The sequence below is a fragment of the Ictalurus furcatus genome, chromosome 16 (assembly GCF_023375685.1).
Source record: "Ictalurus furcatus strain D&B chromosome 16, Billie_1.0, whole genome shotgun sequence".
Taxonomy (NCBI): Eukaryota; Metazoa; Chordata; class Actinopteri; order Siluriformes; family Ictaluridae; genus Ictalurus; species Ictalurus furcatus.
The window spans coordinates 9,177,501-9,195,243 of record NC_071270.1 but is presented as its reverse complement, the minus strand read 5'-3'; the positions used below and the strand labels follow the sequence as shown (position 1 = coordinate 9,195,243).

General features: G+C 36.3%; 1 protein-coding gene across 3 annotated transcripts in view; it reads left to right on the top strand.

The window, feature by feature from the left end:
* Window positions 1-474: 474 nt before the first annotated feature.
* zcchc9 (zinc finger, CCHC domain containing 9) overlaps window positions 475-17,743 on the top strand; it is an 18,304-nt gene continuing 1,035 nt past the window's right edge. The window contains exons 1-7 of one of the 3 annotated variants that reach the window (XM_053645602.1): window positions 475-779; window positions 1,265-1,311; window positions 5,874-6,238; window positions 6,692-6,836; window positions 7,348-7,440; window positions 11,854-11,922; window positions 13,016-16,884. In XM_053645602.1, the coding sequence (XP_053501577.1) occupies window positions 5,885-6,238; window positions 6,692-6,836; window positions 7,348-7,440; window positions 11,854-11,922; window positions 13,016-13,041 (687 nt within the window). In that variant the 5' untranslated portion in view covers window positions 475-779; window positions 1,265-1,311; window positions 5,874-5,884 and the 3' untranslated portion in view covers window positions 13,042-16,884. The other 2 variants (XM_053645600.1, XM_053645601.1) reach the window with 2 other exon arrangements.

The following is a 17,743-nucleotide window of genomic DNA, read 5'->3' as shown; positions in this document are numbered from 1 at the left end:
AATATAGCTGTAAAACTGGGTGGGGCTGATATAATGATATATGTTAATGACTGTGGGATAGAAAAGGATAAAGCATATATCATTCAATTGCTAGTTTTAATGGGGAAGTTTCATATAGACAAAATGAAATGATCTTGTGCTAAGCCAGTTTTTTTCAATTTTATAAATTAATTTAAACAGTTAGGCAATACTTTGTATAAATGTAAAAACAAAAAGCATCCAGGGCTTATCTGCAAATTCACAGTTGATAGATGAACGGAACCTTATCCTTTTGTTTTGTTATATAATACTGTGGTAATTTTATTTGTTTAATATTTCTGTATCTTATTATTCTTATTCTTCTTACTATTATTTGAATAATAATAATAATAATAATCATCATCATCATCATCATCATCATAATGGGCGGCTGTAGCTCACGTGGTAGAGCGGGTTGTCCACTAGGGTTGGCGGTTGGATTCCCGGCCCACATGACTCCGCATCCAAAGTGTCCTTGGGCACTAATAGATCCCTTCTATATCATCTTTTTTTTTTTTTTTTTTGGTTCTTGTTCATTTAGATTTTATTTCATAGTCATGTCTATCCATTTATGCTTTTAAATGACATTACGTTCATATTATTATTTACATTAGACGACTTTAATTTTGCTCAAAGGTTACTGAATTTCACTCGGAAGTAAAATGAGCTAGAGCGCCTCAGTTGAAAGCAGTACGGAACACGACGAATATTAGTCGTCATTGGTACACTAAGGAGAGGAGTACACGTTAACTTCTAATTTGGTAGGTTAATCTTTATTATCGTAATATTTCCCCCTTTACATCATAACCAATATATTTTCCTTAGGTTTACAATACTAATTTCGACGCAAAACGTCAGCAAAATAGTCTAAATCGTTTGTGCTGGTTTGTGCCGATAAACGCTTCGTTTGTGCTGCTTCGGATTTGGAGATATTAAAATATCTGTGGTATTTTATCCCCCCATGCTCCAAATTAACCCGAAATAGTCTCAATCGTTTGAGCTGGTAAAAGTTTCGTTTGTGCTGCTTTCGCTTTTAAAATATCAGGCATTAAGTTCTATGAGATTACGTCACCATCCCCCCACATGCTCCAAATTCACCCTAAATAGTCTCAATCGTTTGTGCCGACTGTGTTTTTTTTTTAACAATACAGTTGAAGTAACACTGTAAAATCCAAACGATAAATCACATTAAATAGTCGCATTCATGTATTTGTTACCTATCCACTGTGCGTTTTCAACTTTTAAGGGACACCGCGGATCACAGGATGTGTGAAATGTAACACGAACTCCAAGGTAAGTGTTTTTACTTGTTACTGTATATGTTGTCATGAGAATAACAGTCGTAATATTAGCATTGTCATAAATAAATACACGCACCATCATAGCTCCATTAGCCATACTAGTATTAGCAATGAGTTTTCTGTTCAATAAACATTGACAATCTTAGCTCTCTGAACTTTGACCATTATGATTAAAGTTAACTAATAATATCGTAACTGACAGTGTTAAATTGTACTTACACTGGCCAGAATTTTGATTTAGTAACTGTGTCGACTTTTCCTATACTAACAACACCAATTTCCACAAGAGCATCGTGAACAGAAGTGTCACACCTAGTGGTGGGAGTGAAGTGTAACAGATTATTATCCTTGTAAATAAATGTAATGTTCAATCATGAGAGACCAGTGAATGAAGTAAAGAGAATTGTTTATTGAGCAAATGATGATCTGATTTGTCTTGGAAAAAGTCTTCGGCAGTTCGACTCTAAAAGGGTGCTCACACCGAGGAGATTTGCGCCTATAAGTCAATGTCTAATATTTTATAAACGGAAGCAGCACAAACAAAACTTTTATCAGCACAAACAATTGAGACTATTTCAGGTTAATATGGAGCATGTGGGGGGGCTGAGTGACCCCAGAATGACCTATAAATATTCTTTTAATATCTCCAAATCCGAAGCAGCACAAACGAACCACAAAAGATTGAGACCATTTTGCTGACGTTTTGCGTTGGTGGCGGGGTCAACTTCACACAGGTCCTTTACGGTAAATGTCATATTTGTTTATGGGAGCTACAATTGAGGCCAAAAATTTATGTACACCTAGGTTAAAGTTATTCAATGTCAGTTTTTCACGACTCCACACATTTGATGTTATCTTACATTTCTTTAAACAAGTGATCCCTCACGTCAGAGGTAATTTTAAGACAATCAATTAGAGGTTCCAGGTTTATTTCTGCTTTAATTCACTATATCATAATTTCAGTGGATCAAAAGATTGCATACACCACGTAGACTGTCTCTTTAAATAGCCTGGGGATTCCAGAAATTGATGTAATGATGTTTAGAAACTCCTGGTTGGCCAATTGTCATAATTAGGACTTAATTGGGAGGCCACCTGTGTCGTAAAAGGGCATACCTTTAGAGGCAGTGCCTTTTTGCCCTTGATACCCTGGGAAATCCAAACAGTTTCGTCAACCATAGAAAAAAAACAAGAAGCCTGCTTCCTCCTTCGGAGCAATTTCCAAACAGCAGAAGGTACCAGGAGCATCTGTACAAACAATTGTATGCAAATATAAAAAGACAAATATATTATAATTGGTCATTTATTAAGGGAAATGATCCAGTATTACATATCTGTGAGTGGCAAAAGTATGTGAAGTATGTCTCATTTGTTTAATTGGGTTCTTTGTCTGCTTTTAGGACTTGTAAAAGTCTAATGAAAAGACAATGTTTGTAACCGTTAATTTTAATTGTAGGAGAAAACTGGTTAATTTAGAGGTTTTTTCCTGCTGTTTTCGTCTTCCGGGTTTAAAATCTACATCGTGTTGACGTCATTGGCAGTGACGTGGCAATCTACTATATGACGTGGCAAGGACACGTCAGTGTCTCATAATTATTTATGAGACTGCATGTTCTTATCCTATGAGAAGATGCTTAATTATTCATGCATGGCTTTCCCTGCGATGCTGCCAGAGTTAGACTCTGGCTGCGGGTGGCTGGTTGGCCACTCCCCTCCCTTCTTCTCACAGCCATCCATGCCATTTAAGTTGCATTTTTCAAAAGGATTGTGAGGTAAACTTGAGCTGAAAGAGGGGGGTTTCATGACCCTTTAAGGCAAAGCAGTGGAATGTTTTTAAATGACCTCAACACAACTGAGCATGTATTTAACTTACTGAAGACATAGTTTAAGACAGAAAGACCCACAAACAAGCAGCAACTGAAAGTGGTTGCAGTAAAGCCCTGACAAAGCATGTCAAGGAAGGGAACACCATTTGGTGATGTCCATGAGCTCTAGAGTTCAGGCAGTCATTGACTGCAAATAATTTACATCCAAGTATTAAAAATATCTTTATATTTAAACGTGTTAGTTTGTCCAGTTACTTTTGAGCCTGTGAAAATGAAGGGACTATGTAAAAAAAAAAATGCTGTAAAAATGGTTGTATAAACGGTTAATGCCATTTTTAAACCCCTTGAATTAAAGCTGAAGTCACATCTTGTTTTCTTCATTTCAAAACCATTGTGATGGTGTTCAGAGCACAATTATGATGGTCACAAAACTGTCACTGTCCAAATGCTTATGGACCCAACTGTACCAGGGATTGCTTGATTTGATCATGTTTTCTACATTTTTGACACTTTAAATGTAATTAAAAAAAAAAAAGTTTTTAAAAGATTTTATTATATATATATATATATATATATATATATATATATATATATATATATACATACATACATACACACATAAAATGTATATATGTGTGTGTGTGTGTGTGTATGTATGTATTAGGGATGTCACGATACCAAAATCTAGTAGTCGGTACCGATACCACCAAAAGTACTCGATACCAAGGTGTGGTATAAAATTAAAAAACTCTCCTGGAGGACATCCTCCTCTGAGAGAGAGAGAGAGAGAGAGAGAGAGAGAGGGAGAGATTCAAACACTGTCTGACAATGAGTCATGTTATATAGATCACTTTTGTTGCCAGCAGTTTAGACATTAATGGCTGTGTGTTAAGTTATTTTGAGGGGACAACAAATTTACACTGTTATACAAGCTGTACACTCACTACTTTATATTGTAACAAAGTGTAATTTCTTCAGTGTTGTTACATGAAAAAATATAATCAAATATTTACCAAATTGTGAGGGGTTTACTCACGTTTGTGAGATACTGTGTGTGTGTGTGTGTGTGTGTGTGTGTGTGTGTATATATGTGTGTGTGTGTGTGTGTGTGTGTGTGTGTGTGTGTGTATATATGTGTGTGTGTGTGTGTGTGTGTGTGTGTGTGTGTATGTGTGTATGTATGTGTGAAGGCGAGGAAACACCTGGAATTTGGCGAAGCACCTGAAAGATGGTCCTATATAATGTTTGTTTGAGGCAGCTGGCACTGTGGCCATGAAACCAGCTAACGTTATGTTCCATGTAATGTTTGCGATAGCCAGTTATTTGTTAACGATGCTAACTCATTGCAGTATTATAAACTACCTCCTAATGGGCCATCATGCATCGCCATTCAGCCCGTGTCCTGTCAGCTAAATGTAGCCTAATGTCACTAATAATTATTCACATGTTCATGCTTTTAATAAATCTTTTTGGTCAGCCACCATATCAGTGAATTTAAACTAATGCGTGCATTCAGAGTATAAGGGGTGTACGCGCGCGTGTCTGTGTGCATGCGTTTAGGAGTGCACGTCCACTCATTATCAGACAGCGTTTGATTACTAAAATACCCCCTCTATCTCTCTCTCTCTCTCTTTGCCAGTATCAGCCAGAGGAGGATGTCCTCCAGGAGAGTTTTTTTATTTTATTTTTTAAATTTTATACCACACCGTGGTATTGACTTTGGTATCGAGTATCGTGTACTTTTGGTGGTATCATGACATCCCTAATACAGTCTAGCTTAGAGTGCAAGCCTAGCTATGACAGCATAATGATAAGCGGGGGAGGGGATATAAAATTAATAAAAGTGCTTGAAGTGCTCACTGGTACCGGGAATGATTCTACTCTTTTCAGTCCCTGCCCGAGAGATTGACCCTGAACTCACGGACTTACTCTTTCTCTTGCGTTGCTTTAATCACAATTTATGATATTTATATATTTTTTAAAAATTCAAACACTAACTGTAATAAGATAACTGGTTGGTGTTAGTGCTCAATAGTGGTCTAGAATAGTAACAAGTATGCAATTTGAGACACACTGCTAGTGTAATTTACAGAGATAAATGTATGGACCAATTTCCCCAATTTTATCGCTGAATTCTTATGCTAATGCAGCATGTCAGGATAGTGTAAGACTAAAAAAGCATGTACGCTCTTTATTTAAATGTGGCGTAATTGAACGTGACTTCCAGTAACATTTCAAAACACAAAATCTGTTTCTATAATTGGAGTGATATATTTTATATAAAATATATATAATATATCAACTGTGAATATATTAAATAGTTTAAATGAATAAAGTAAAAGAGGGGATTTGGGAACCCCTGCCCTATACCCATCATTATGTTGTCTGTATACACTTGTATTATTATTATTATTTTTGTTTTGCTATGCACAGAGCTTCAGAGCTGACGCATCTCATTTCACTGCACCTCTTTGTACTTGCTATGAATGCACATGCGACCACTAATCGTGTGAATCTTTGAATTTTAAGATGCAACCACAACATTAAAAAACAACACCCTTTTGGATCCTGGAGTTACCTGCAGTTTTTTGTCCTGCTGTCTTTACAGCATTTTTTTTTTCCTTTGTTAATGTAGTGACCTAGCTATGCATCAATCACTGTGATATGTTTTATTAATTAATTTTTGCAGGTCTAAAACTTAAAATCTTCTTGTACTTTCTTTCACCAGACAGTAACATTATGACACGCTGGGCGAGAGCCAAAAATGTCTATAAACACAAATCAACAGATGCTGCATCATGGAGCCAATTAAGGGCAGGCATAGCAGATGGAGGGAACTCTTCAGATGGCCATTTGCAGGATGATGCATCACACAGTTATCTTGATGGAAAGAGAGCTAACAAATATAGACAACTTGATGTGAATGGTTTCATGGAGTATATGAAACACAAGAGGCAACAATTACCTAAAGGATGTCGAGGAATGGCCACAGAGGAGCAGGACATAAGAAAAGTAGTAGCCATAACTATAAAAAAAAACAAAAGAAGAGAAAATCGGAGGATAAAGAGACAGGATGCTACAAAGAGCAACATGGTGTGTAGCTTAAGGAATTTATAGTGCTGGAAAGTAGGGTTTTATCAGATGATAACATAATATTGTTATCATGATAATATTATGTTGTAGAGAAGTTATCATGATAATATTATGTTATAGAGAAGTTATCATGATAATTTCTGAGATATTGTGAGTATTGTGATCTCTTATTATACCTGTTTTCTTTTAAACAGTTTTCTACCATTTGAATCTTTTAAAATTGTCAATTTTTTAAAATTTTTTATTTATTTTTATTTTTTTATAAAAGCAGATTGCATGGCAGTTTGTTAGGAAACCCATATATTGTAATACATGTTGTATACCATTGAAATATGTTGTTATATCATATTATATTTTTGTTGTATTGCCCAACCCTATTTGTGTGCACCTATTGCATTCGCGAATTTTTATGGATTCATACAAATGTGTTCCGCACCCCTTTACTATGTCCAGGTGTGCTTTAACTGTAGAAAGCCTGGCCATGGATTGGCTGACTGCCCAAAAGCTGATGAGGAAATGGGTAGAGGGATCTGCTTTCGCTGTGGTTCTACAGAACATGAGATCCAGAGGTGTAGAGCTAAAGTAGATCCTGCTATGGGTAAGAATGTAAAGTAATTTTAAATAGTGTTATAGACAAGTGTCACGAGCGATTATTTATATTTTGTCAGTAGTTACAGTTTAACACTTCATCTGATATTTGAGAGGCTTTAAATCAGCAGAAAATTAATGCAAAGGCTAATTCTAAAAATGTCATACAATTGCTGAGTATCCTAAGTTGAACACACCTCCATGTTTCAAGATTACTCCCCACTAACAATGTGATTGTGTCCAGACACAGCTGTTCACATTATATCTGTGTAAGAGCAAATCTTTTCAGGTTTCACCTATGGGAGATTGACCACTGTATATTGCATTGTTTAACATTTGCATACACTTAGATGTAATTTAAAGTCACTTCAATTTGTCACAAAGCAGTGTTTGTATCATTTATTATTTATTTGATTAATGGTCTGCAGGCATTTTATTTATTTATTTATTTATTTATTTATTTATTTGCAAAAGCACTTTTAATGCACTGTGTACTAAATTAAATTTTGGGGTTTTTACAGGTGACTATCCATATGCCAAATGCTTCATTTGTGGGAAGACTGGTCACCTATCCAAATCTTGCCCGGATAACCCAAAAGGACTTTATGCTGCAGGTATTTCCTTAAACAAGTACTAAATTCATTTGAGTGTGTGGGGGGGTGTGTGTGTGTGGGGGTGGGTGTGTGTGTGTGTGTGTGTGTGTGTGTGTGTGTGTGTGTGTGTTTTTTTCTGGTCTACCGAAAAAAAATTAAATAGTCAAATGAGTTATCCTTCACCATATTCTGACGTGAATGAGTGCATTTTGGCATACGTTAAGAGTACAATCCAGGCCTTAAAGCTTGATCCCTACAATGAGGGGTGCAGTGTCTCATTTGTGGTGTGTTTGTGTGCATTTCTTCCCTGGTGATGCTCTGCTGGTTTTTGTCAGTGGTCACATCATGAATAAATACAAGGAAATCAGTTTCATTGGCAGCCATATATGCCCACACCATAAGATGAGGTAGTGTGCTTGGGCTCATGAGCAGATCCTTCCCTACTACATATTCTTCTCCTCCCATTATTGTGGAACAAGTTGTTTTTTGTCTCATCTGTCCATAGGATGATGTTCTAGAACTGTACAGACATTTATTTATTTATTGCGTTGTCTTTGGTAAATGCTAATCTAGTCTCTCTGTTGTTTAGGCTTATCAGTAGTTTACATCTTGTGGTAAAGTCTCTGTATTTATTCTGGTGAAAGTCTTCTCTTGATTGATGACTTTGACACAGATATCTTCAATAGTAAAATCTTTTCAGGCCCTTTCAGTCCTTTTGGTGTTCCTGAGTTCTCTAGCATGTTCTTTTTTTTCTTTCTTTCTTTTTTTCTGTCTAAGAATGCACCAAATAGTTGATTTGGCCACACCTAATGGTGTTGCTATCTCTTGGATGGGTTTCTTTAGATTTTTATTCAGCCTAATGATGGCTTGCTTCATTGGCAGTGACAACTCTTTGAATCAGAATGCCACTGTCGGGTCCTTGAGCAACATCCTCATCTGTTCAGCCAAAGTTGTTTTGGACAAAATGTCTGCCAAATGACTAAATGTATATTTATAAATGTAACGGTTTCTGCTAAGTAATATTACTAGTATTTTACCTATGTCCCAGGAGAACACTGAGAGCAAATGGGGGGTGGGGTGGGGGGTTGGGGGGGGGCATAGTATATGGAAATTGTTAGGTTCCTGAGGAATCATTGTTTTTATCGGGAAGGTTTGTATGTATGTTGCTTCCTGAGTTCACAGTGTGCACTCTGTTACTTGTGGTTGTTTCTGTGGATTGAGTGGCAGGTGAAATGTCACCCCAGGCAAACATGAATAAGCTCCTCCATGGTTGCAGAGATCTGTTGTAACTGTTGAACATGTGTAATTCTCGAACCACTGCTGTATCCGGAAAAAAACACAGTAGGCAATTGGATGGTAGGCAGTTAGAAATTAACACGTGCAGGACTTATACAAATGCTAGGATTGATGAGACTTTCCTTGGATTGCTAAACACTCCAGGCTTATGAACAATATGAACATTAAGTGATCCGGAAGGTGAAAGCCAGAGCTATACTAGTATTCAGCAGATTGCAACTTCTGCAGAGAGTAAATACCTAAGTTGTGTCCCAAACGACACACTTACACTATGTACTATATACCCTACAGTTTAGTGTGTGAGTTTTAGAAAGGTAGTATCGTCTCAAATTGTTTTTTTTAAATGGTCTCTATGGTTTTTTTACTACCTAAAAGTATAAGCTATTTCCCAGTCAGTGGCACATGATGCGATGCCACAAGCTTTAGCAGATACTTGGTCAACGACAATGACTTTCTTCAGTTTACTATTATGTACATTTATGTCCCAACATGACCTCAGTCACCATCAGACGGAGGCGTAATCGTGAAGTGACTGAGGAAGAAAGTGTGTGACCTCCAAGTCTTCTAAGTTGATATTAAAGTCCTCTAATTTTATATTAAACATCACAGAGAAGATTAAACTTTACAAAGTGGAGCTTTCCTAGCAGGGAAGTGCGACAGCGATGCTCGAGCACAAACCTATGTTTATATCCAATTTCCGTGCTTGCAGTGTAATGTCTGTTTATTATAATGGATGAGTTCTATTAGTAAAGAGGCCTCGTTGCTCCTCACTCACGGTATAGGCGTGGTGATGTACAGTGGGAGCGCAAGTAAGATCTGTAATGTCTGCTTAAAATGCTATGATCAAACGTAAACATGAGAAAAACAATATGCCTAAAGGCAGTGAGTAACAGAAACCACAAGGTGCAGTGAAAGTGAGTTATTATTAATTTAGGACTGTAGTTTATATTAGTTTATATAACAGTGCTTTTTGTGCATCCATAAAAAGTAATGCATAAATACTATTATATAATATAAACTAATGTATTTAAGTATTTATTAGAGATGCGCCGGTACTGCTAACCGATTATTCAGAGAGATATCGGCCAATACTGATAGTTCTGCTGTTTATACCTTTTTTTAATTAATAATAATTAATTCCACAATTCTGAAAAAAATGCAAAAAAACCCCTTATTCTCTCCATTTCAACAAGTTGTTTCACAGTAACTGGTCTCATAAACAGAGAAAACATTACTCAAATTAACATTAACTAAATTCTGAGGATTAAAGTAAGATTTCTTAACTTATTAAATGTTATTAATTCATATTAACATTGACTGAATTCTTAAAAAAACCCTCCTGTTAGGCTCACATTCACTCACCACAAACAAAAGCATTTCTACTTCATCATTGAATATCAAACTGGTAATATATAGGCCTAATATAAACTCTTTTTTTGGATGATATTAACTCATTAACATTAACTGGATATGAAATATACTACTCTACATATATATTTTTCTGTTTTCCCACCCTCTTTTTATTGACAGGATATAATTGGCCGTGAACATCGGATGTTTTTAAACTGTCGGCTAATGGCCGATAGCGTGAAAATTTTCCTTTATCGGCCGATACATTGGTGCATTGCTAGTATTTATTCATTAATTTTTATGGATGCAAAAAAGCACTGAATTAAACTACAGTCCTAAATGAATAATATATATTCTGGTGTGTGTCTGTGTGTATTGGGTTATTTTCAGTCTTATGTAATTGGACAAACAGTTGTGTAAAGTTTTAGTCTGAAGTTTATATTTGTAACACTCAGTTTATGGATTTTATTTTAAATAAACGCCAAAAAAAATGGTATTGAAAGGCCCTTCCCCCAATCCGATTAATTGAATGAATAAATAAATAATCGGCCAACTAATCGACTATGAAAATTGTTCGTTGCAGCCCTATGTGTCACCAGATTGATTATGTGAAGAATTAATAGCTCTGAATGTCTACTCTTGGTTTGAGCCCTGGGTTCCACCTGTTTTTTTTTTTTTTTTTTTTTTTTTTTTTTTTTTGTTGTTGTTGTTGTTAAGGATCAAACAAAAATGAGGACCAGAGATCTGTCTATGGGAGAAAAGCAAGTTACTTTCAAGCTGAGAAAAGAGGGGAAAATCAGAGAGATTGCACAAGCATTGTGCATAGCCAGTACAACAACGTAATGTCCTGAAAAAGAAAAACTGGTGTACTAACATCCAGACATTGAACAGGTCAGCCAAGGAAAACAGCAGTTGTTGAAATCATTGTGAATGAAGAACCCCAAAACAACAGTGTCATCACAAAAAACCTCCACATGGGAAGGGGTGAAGGTATCACAATCCACTGTTCAAACAAGACTTCAAAAGCATATATAATCTATAGAGGCCCTACATTTCATGAGCAGTTAAACTGCCCACTGTTTTTCAGAAAAATATTCCATATCCTGCACATTATTTGCTTTTCACCCCTTTTCAACAGTGGCTATATGATTATAAGAGCCATCTTTTCACACTTGTGAGGGATTCATACAAACTAATACAAAAGATGCAAACGTTCACTGATGCTCAAGATACAAGAGCCAGGGGTATGTAAACTTTTGAGTGGTCCAAGGAAGGACAATCGATTGATATTTGGAGCTGTCCACCCCTTTTTCTTGACTAGATCCCCAGTACCAGCTGAAAAGAAGCGGCTTCATACCATGATGCTGCTATTACTATGCCTCAATATAAAATATGGTGCTCTTTGGGTGATAACTCTATAGAGTTATGCCCAAAATGTTCTACCTTCATCAGGGCATTGCACATTTTGAGCTTGTCTGTTTTTTGGGGTTTTTTTTTTTCTTTCTCTCAATGAGAGAGGGCTTCTGTATAGCCACCCTACCCCATATCCCACACGTGAAGAATACTAGAGATTGTTGTTGCATGTGGACAGTGACCAGTATTTGCCAGATATCTCTGCAGCTACTTTAATGTTGTTGTAGGTCTCTTGCATTTTTCTTGCTATATCATATTAAAGATGAAAAAAGAACTGACATGCTTTATCTTGGTTTAAATAAAACTTGTAATTTTAACAGGGCTGGGTGGACTTTTTATACCCACTGTATAACTTTGTGTTGTTTTTTTGCATAGGTGGCTGTTGTCGAATTTGTGGTTCAGTAGAACACTTCCAGAAGGACTGCCCAGACCATCAGACCTCAAGTGAGTTAGTTGTCCCTCAAATTTACTTGGAATTTATGCAAAAGAAGACAAAAATTACACACATGTTGATGTTTGTAGTGGATTGGCCTAGTATTAGGGTACTTTCACATATGCAGCGTTTAGTCATTTGGAATTGAGCTCTGATTGCACTTGGGTGTGGACCATGAGACCACCAGAATGTTATGTTTCTTACTGTTTACTCAGTTTACCAGCCCCTTCTGCTGTACTCTAAAACTTACACAGATCAGTCATACCATTAAATCCACTGACAGATGAGATGAATAACATTGATTATCTCTGAATGGATTGAGGAACACATGCTGACTTGGCCTCCAAACCCCCCAGAGCTCAATCTGATCGAGCACTTGTGGGATGTACTGGACAAACAAGTCCAATCCATGGATGCCCCACCTCACAACTTGTAGGACTTAACGTATCTGCTGCCTATGTCTTGGTGCCAGATACCGCAGCACGCCTTCAGAGGTCTGTGGACCCAATATAAGCCATAATGTTATGGCTGATCAGTGTATTTTCATGTTTCTATTATTTAATTTTTATTTTACACTTAATAATAGGCAAGGTTTGACAGTTTGATTTGTGTGTTTGTTTTTTGTGTGTTCTTGAAGTTCTCAGAAAACTGCTAATTGGAGCATAAGGAGTATAGTTTGTGTTTTTATTTTTTATTTTTTTTTGAGCGTGGGTATCAATTTTTTTGTGCTATGCACCAAAGACATTTTGGTTTGAGATCAAAACATGGATATGAGACAAGCGTTTAGGATTTCAGCTTTTATTTCCTGCTATTTACAGCTAGATGTGTTAAACAACATTAAACATAGAACCTTTTGTACCTCAATGCATGATCAGTTGGGTTTAGGTCTGGTACTTGACTTGGCCAGTCTAATACCTTCCACTGTACTTTGAGTTAGCACTGTGTTTTAGATGATTGTCTTCCTGCATGATATAGTTCCTCGCGATTAATTTTTATGCATTTCTCTGTAAATTGGCAGACAAAATGTTCCAGTAAACTAGTGTTAATTTCGTTAACGAAAGCTATGATGAAAAATGTTCAACAATCTTTTTTTCCATGACTAAGACAAGGAGCTGATGAGAATACACTGACGTCATGAAACACGGACCTATATCGACATGCAATATTGTTGCAGAAAAAAGATGAGACTAAAATGTATTTTGAAAACAATAAAAACTTTACGAAAGTATCTCGTTATTTTAATCAACAAAAAGAGGAGGCAAAGTATTAAATACTGTTTTTTTTCGAACGTGAGTTCCACACAGACATGCAAGTTCTGCATTGAAATGCGAGTTCCACACATTAGCGTAACGGGGATATTCTGAGTGTGTTTGCACAGTATTGAATTCCGTGATTGGCCATAATACCTACAGGTTGCAGCCAATGGGAAAGCTTCTCTATCAGTGGAACCATCAGACCACCTCAGGTAAGTTAGGGGTCTTAAGGGAGACAAAAATCTTAATAGAAACAGTTACTTTAACAGATCTGATATTGGAACACTTCACTTAAATAAATACCAGGAAATAAAAGCTGAAATTCCAAGTTCTCTTCTCATATTCATCTTTTGATCTCAAGTCCAAATGTCTTCAGTCAACAGCAAAAATAATTGAATTGGCCTTACCGTTCTAACAGTTTCACAGGGGAATTACTATATTGTCATAAGTATATTTGAATAAGCACAAATCTAGAATAACCACTGTACTCATTGTCATTGAGGCTTATTCTCATTCATTTTTTTATTGCACTGACACAGGCTATCACTCATTTTTGTTGATGGTCAAAAAAAGGGAAGAAGAGAGAGAGTTTAAAGGGGAGAAAGACAGTCAGTTGGGCAGGATGGAAAAAACTATATTAAATTACTTTGGACCACCTGGTAAAAAAGCTAGGAGTGAGAGGGCAGAGGGTCGTGATATGGAAGATAAGGATGAATTATCTGTGTTTGTTTTGTAATTCATGTTCCTATATTGATATTCAAGAAAGCATATTGTTTGGAAGAGACATTAAGTGTAGACTAGATTAACTGAAATGTTAATCAATGGCTAAAAATTTCTTCAGTTTTACGTGACTAAAATGTCACCAGTTTTTGTTGACTGAAACTAGACTAAAATAAACAGACTTTGCTAATGCCACTTTTCCACCGCAGGAACTTTCCACAGGAATTAGGGAGTTTTGGAGGTATTAGGTGTGTTTCCACTACAGGGAGCAGTGGTTAATTAAGTTCCAGGTAAAATATTTAGCCCTCGCAAAGTCCCTACTTAGAAGGTGGTACTTTTTCAAAAGCCAGGAACAGGGGTGGAACTTGGGCGCTGAACATGTTGATTGTTGAGTGCACGTAGCCTTTTTTGTCAACCACCATTTTTAAGTCTGTTGTGTACAATAACAGTTGTTTATTGCGATTCGAATCAACACAATGGAGTTTCTTAAAAAAATACAAAAAGCTTTATTTTGGTTTCATCTGTCCGTAGATCCTGATCCCATTTGAAGTTCATTGTAGTGTCTGGCAAACTGAAGATGCTTGACTTTGTTTTTGGATGAGAGTAGAGCTGTAAGGGTCCACTTACTGGTCCAACGACGGTATCCTATGATGCTGTAGAAGGATTCCTGCATGTTTGTCTTTTCAAAGCGATATGAATACATTTAGATTATTCAATTTGTTATTCCAATTCTGTTCGACTCTCTCAAGTTAAATCTGACTCCAACTGTAAAAACCTCAATGTCGTATTTGTTTGCTAGTTATTTGTAGATCACAGGTCTGTAGATACTTTTGATCTTTTACATTTGATTAATTCTTGTTTATTCTATACTTGAAATTGTGCTCTTTCATTCGGATTCCATCTTGCTCAGAGTCTCGTGCCGGTTGTGTATGCAGATCTCACGGTCACAAACTTGCCAGTCTTGGTCATTAGCCAGAGGTAATTGACTAAAACTATTTAGATGGCTGCCCATGCTTGCCCTTTTCTAAAAAGTACTTTGTTTAGTCCCCTTAGATAGTAACACTTAATTATAGTAACGTTATTTCTAGTCAGAGGTCATGACCACTAAATTTACAGAGAAAATGTAAAATTAGCTTTATATAATCACGCCATAGTTTTCCTATGTACACATTAACTAGAAAAATATTACTATAACCAGAGGTTTAGATTTCATCCTATTTAGACTTGGTCAATTCACTTTACGTTGTCCTAAGTGGAAATTTCATATCGAGCCTGTACACACTAAGTACACTTAACTTAAAGCCAAGTTGTTAACCTGAACTTTAAAAATCTCTGTTGGTGTTCATCAGTGCTCCACCTAAACCTGGATTTTAGCCTGTACTAACCTAGTCACAGATTTGTGGTAACAAGGACTTAACGTAATCTGCTAGAGACAATAATTTCAGGATATAATCAAGTCTAATAATTTTTCTTAACCATGTATGAACACATCCAAATCCAATACTACTATTAATAATAAGAAAGAATAACATTCAACATTACATTACCTATCAAATTCAAAACATAATACAATATAAGAAAGTCAAAACTTGCATACCTGGTAGAGAAAAACTACACACAGCAATCATGCGGGAGATCTGTCTACAGATTCCCTGAATCTTTGGCTAGGTCTCCCCTAAATACCCAGATGCTCTGTGGGTCCACCAAATGGTGTTGTTTTTGATTATAATTTGATGTCTGTGGAAGGATGTACCTTATTTACGTACAGGAGGTAAGAATGCGGGACCCCGGGAAGGTATGCTAATGAGTCTTAATTGATCACATATACATATGCACAGTGAAATTCTTTTATTCGCATACCCCAACCTATTAGGAAGTTGGGTTCAGAGCGCAGGATCAGCCATGATACAGCGCCCCTGGAGCAGAGAGGGTTAAGCTTGGCAGTGCTGGTGCTTGAACCCCCGACCTTCTGATCAGTAACCCAGAGCCTTAACCACCAAGCCACCATTGCCTTTAACAACATGCAATATTTTTATTTGAACTGCTGTTGAGGGAATGAGACCATATTTTCATGTGTAACATGAATAGTCAACATCTTAGTAAGGGTGTGAGGAGAGAGGATCTCCTAGTCTCCACTCAGCATGATGTGCTAATTTAGATAGAGATGCTAATTTTGTGAGGGAGAGATAAATTGTTCATTCTCGTAGGAGATCTTTGTCCTTAGAGAGTAGTTCTCTCCAAGTTCAGACACTGTGTACCAGCCTTACAGGCTTTATTCTTAAAACCCTTCCAAACAACTTGTGGTAACGTAGGTAACTTCGGATTGTAATTTTGGAGACTTTCTGACCCCAGGATACAGCTAACTTCTGCAATTCTCCAGGTGTGATCCTTGGAGGTTTTTTGGCTACTCAAACCATCCTCTTCGCACTGCCTTGAGAAAATATAGACACATAGCTCATAGCTTGTGCTATTTTCTTATAGCCACTTCCCATTTTGTGAAGCTCAACAACCTTTTGCTGCACATCACAGCTATATTCCTTGGTCTTACCCATTATGAATGATTAAGGGAATTTGGCCTATGTGTTACTTCATATTTATACGCCTGTTAAACAGGAAGTCATGGTTGAACAATTTCCTCTTCCTAGTCACCCAGGTGTACTAAATAAATGTAAAATATCAATGGGAATATACTTAAAATATGTATTTTTCTCATATGTATTCATAGCGGTGCCAACAATTGCTGAACACCTATGTTTAAAGATTTTTTTTTAACCTGTTTTGTTTAGTTGTTTATCCATGAGAGCAGAGTATTTTTGTGAATTTTTTTTAACAAAATATCAAAAAGTTAAATATTAAAGACAATTTTCATAGCCTTCTTTTTTTTAATAAAATGTGTTTATTTATTTGTGTATAATTTTAACTTGATTTCTGATCATTCATGTCTGTATTTTTAAACTTTAGAAACAAAGTTGTATTTTAATGTATTTTAAATTTCCTGTCTTGTAGCAAATTCCATCACGCTTGGTCGTCTGTCCAATGAGATCAGTGCTGATCATGAGGACGTCAGTGTTCCTGTGACACAAGTGTCACTCAAGAAAGTCAAAGTTGTGGTATACTGAGCAGAGCCAATCAGTCTGAATTATTTGTCTCTGTTTTAAGATAATATCGAAGCATTTGGGAGGATATAGTTCAGGTATTATGTACACTCAACCTCTACTTTAATACGAAAACATGTACATGCATGCAAGTATCCAATCTACCGATCATGTGGCATGTTTCTGAAATACTCAAGCCTATGGAATCCCAAACCTGCCAAAAGAAGAAATGGATAAATACATAAATAAATCTACAAATAAATGTTATAAATAAATGAGTATTCGTACTTTTATTTCCTTTTTTATTTATTATATTTTTTCATTTATTTAATTATACATGTATTTGTCAAAATTTATTTATTTCCACGGTTATGTATTTCCACGTTTATTTGTCCCTATGGTAATGAGGGGGGCATGTTTTATTTAACATAGCAATCAAGCTCAGAGTGCTGGCATAGTCATGGGCGAAGCTTTGAGGCCATGGTGACGTGTTGTGGTTTGACAAAATGAAATGCAAGAGGTGGGTGTGAACGTGCCTTTAAGTAGTGCAAGTCAAATAGGGAATGAATGACTTGGAGGTGTGCGATATGGTTTAAGTAATATCACAGTTACTGTATGTACAGTAATGGGGGAAAAGTAAGTACAACCCATGAATTCTTTCTTTTTCTTCTTTAAACATATATTTGGACAAGCAAACATTTGATCATCTTGGAAACAGTGCATATTAATAAAGTTGATATACTTGAACAAAACCACAAGGAAAA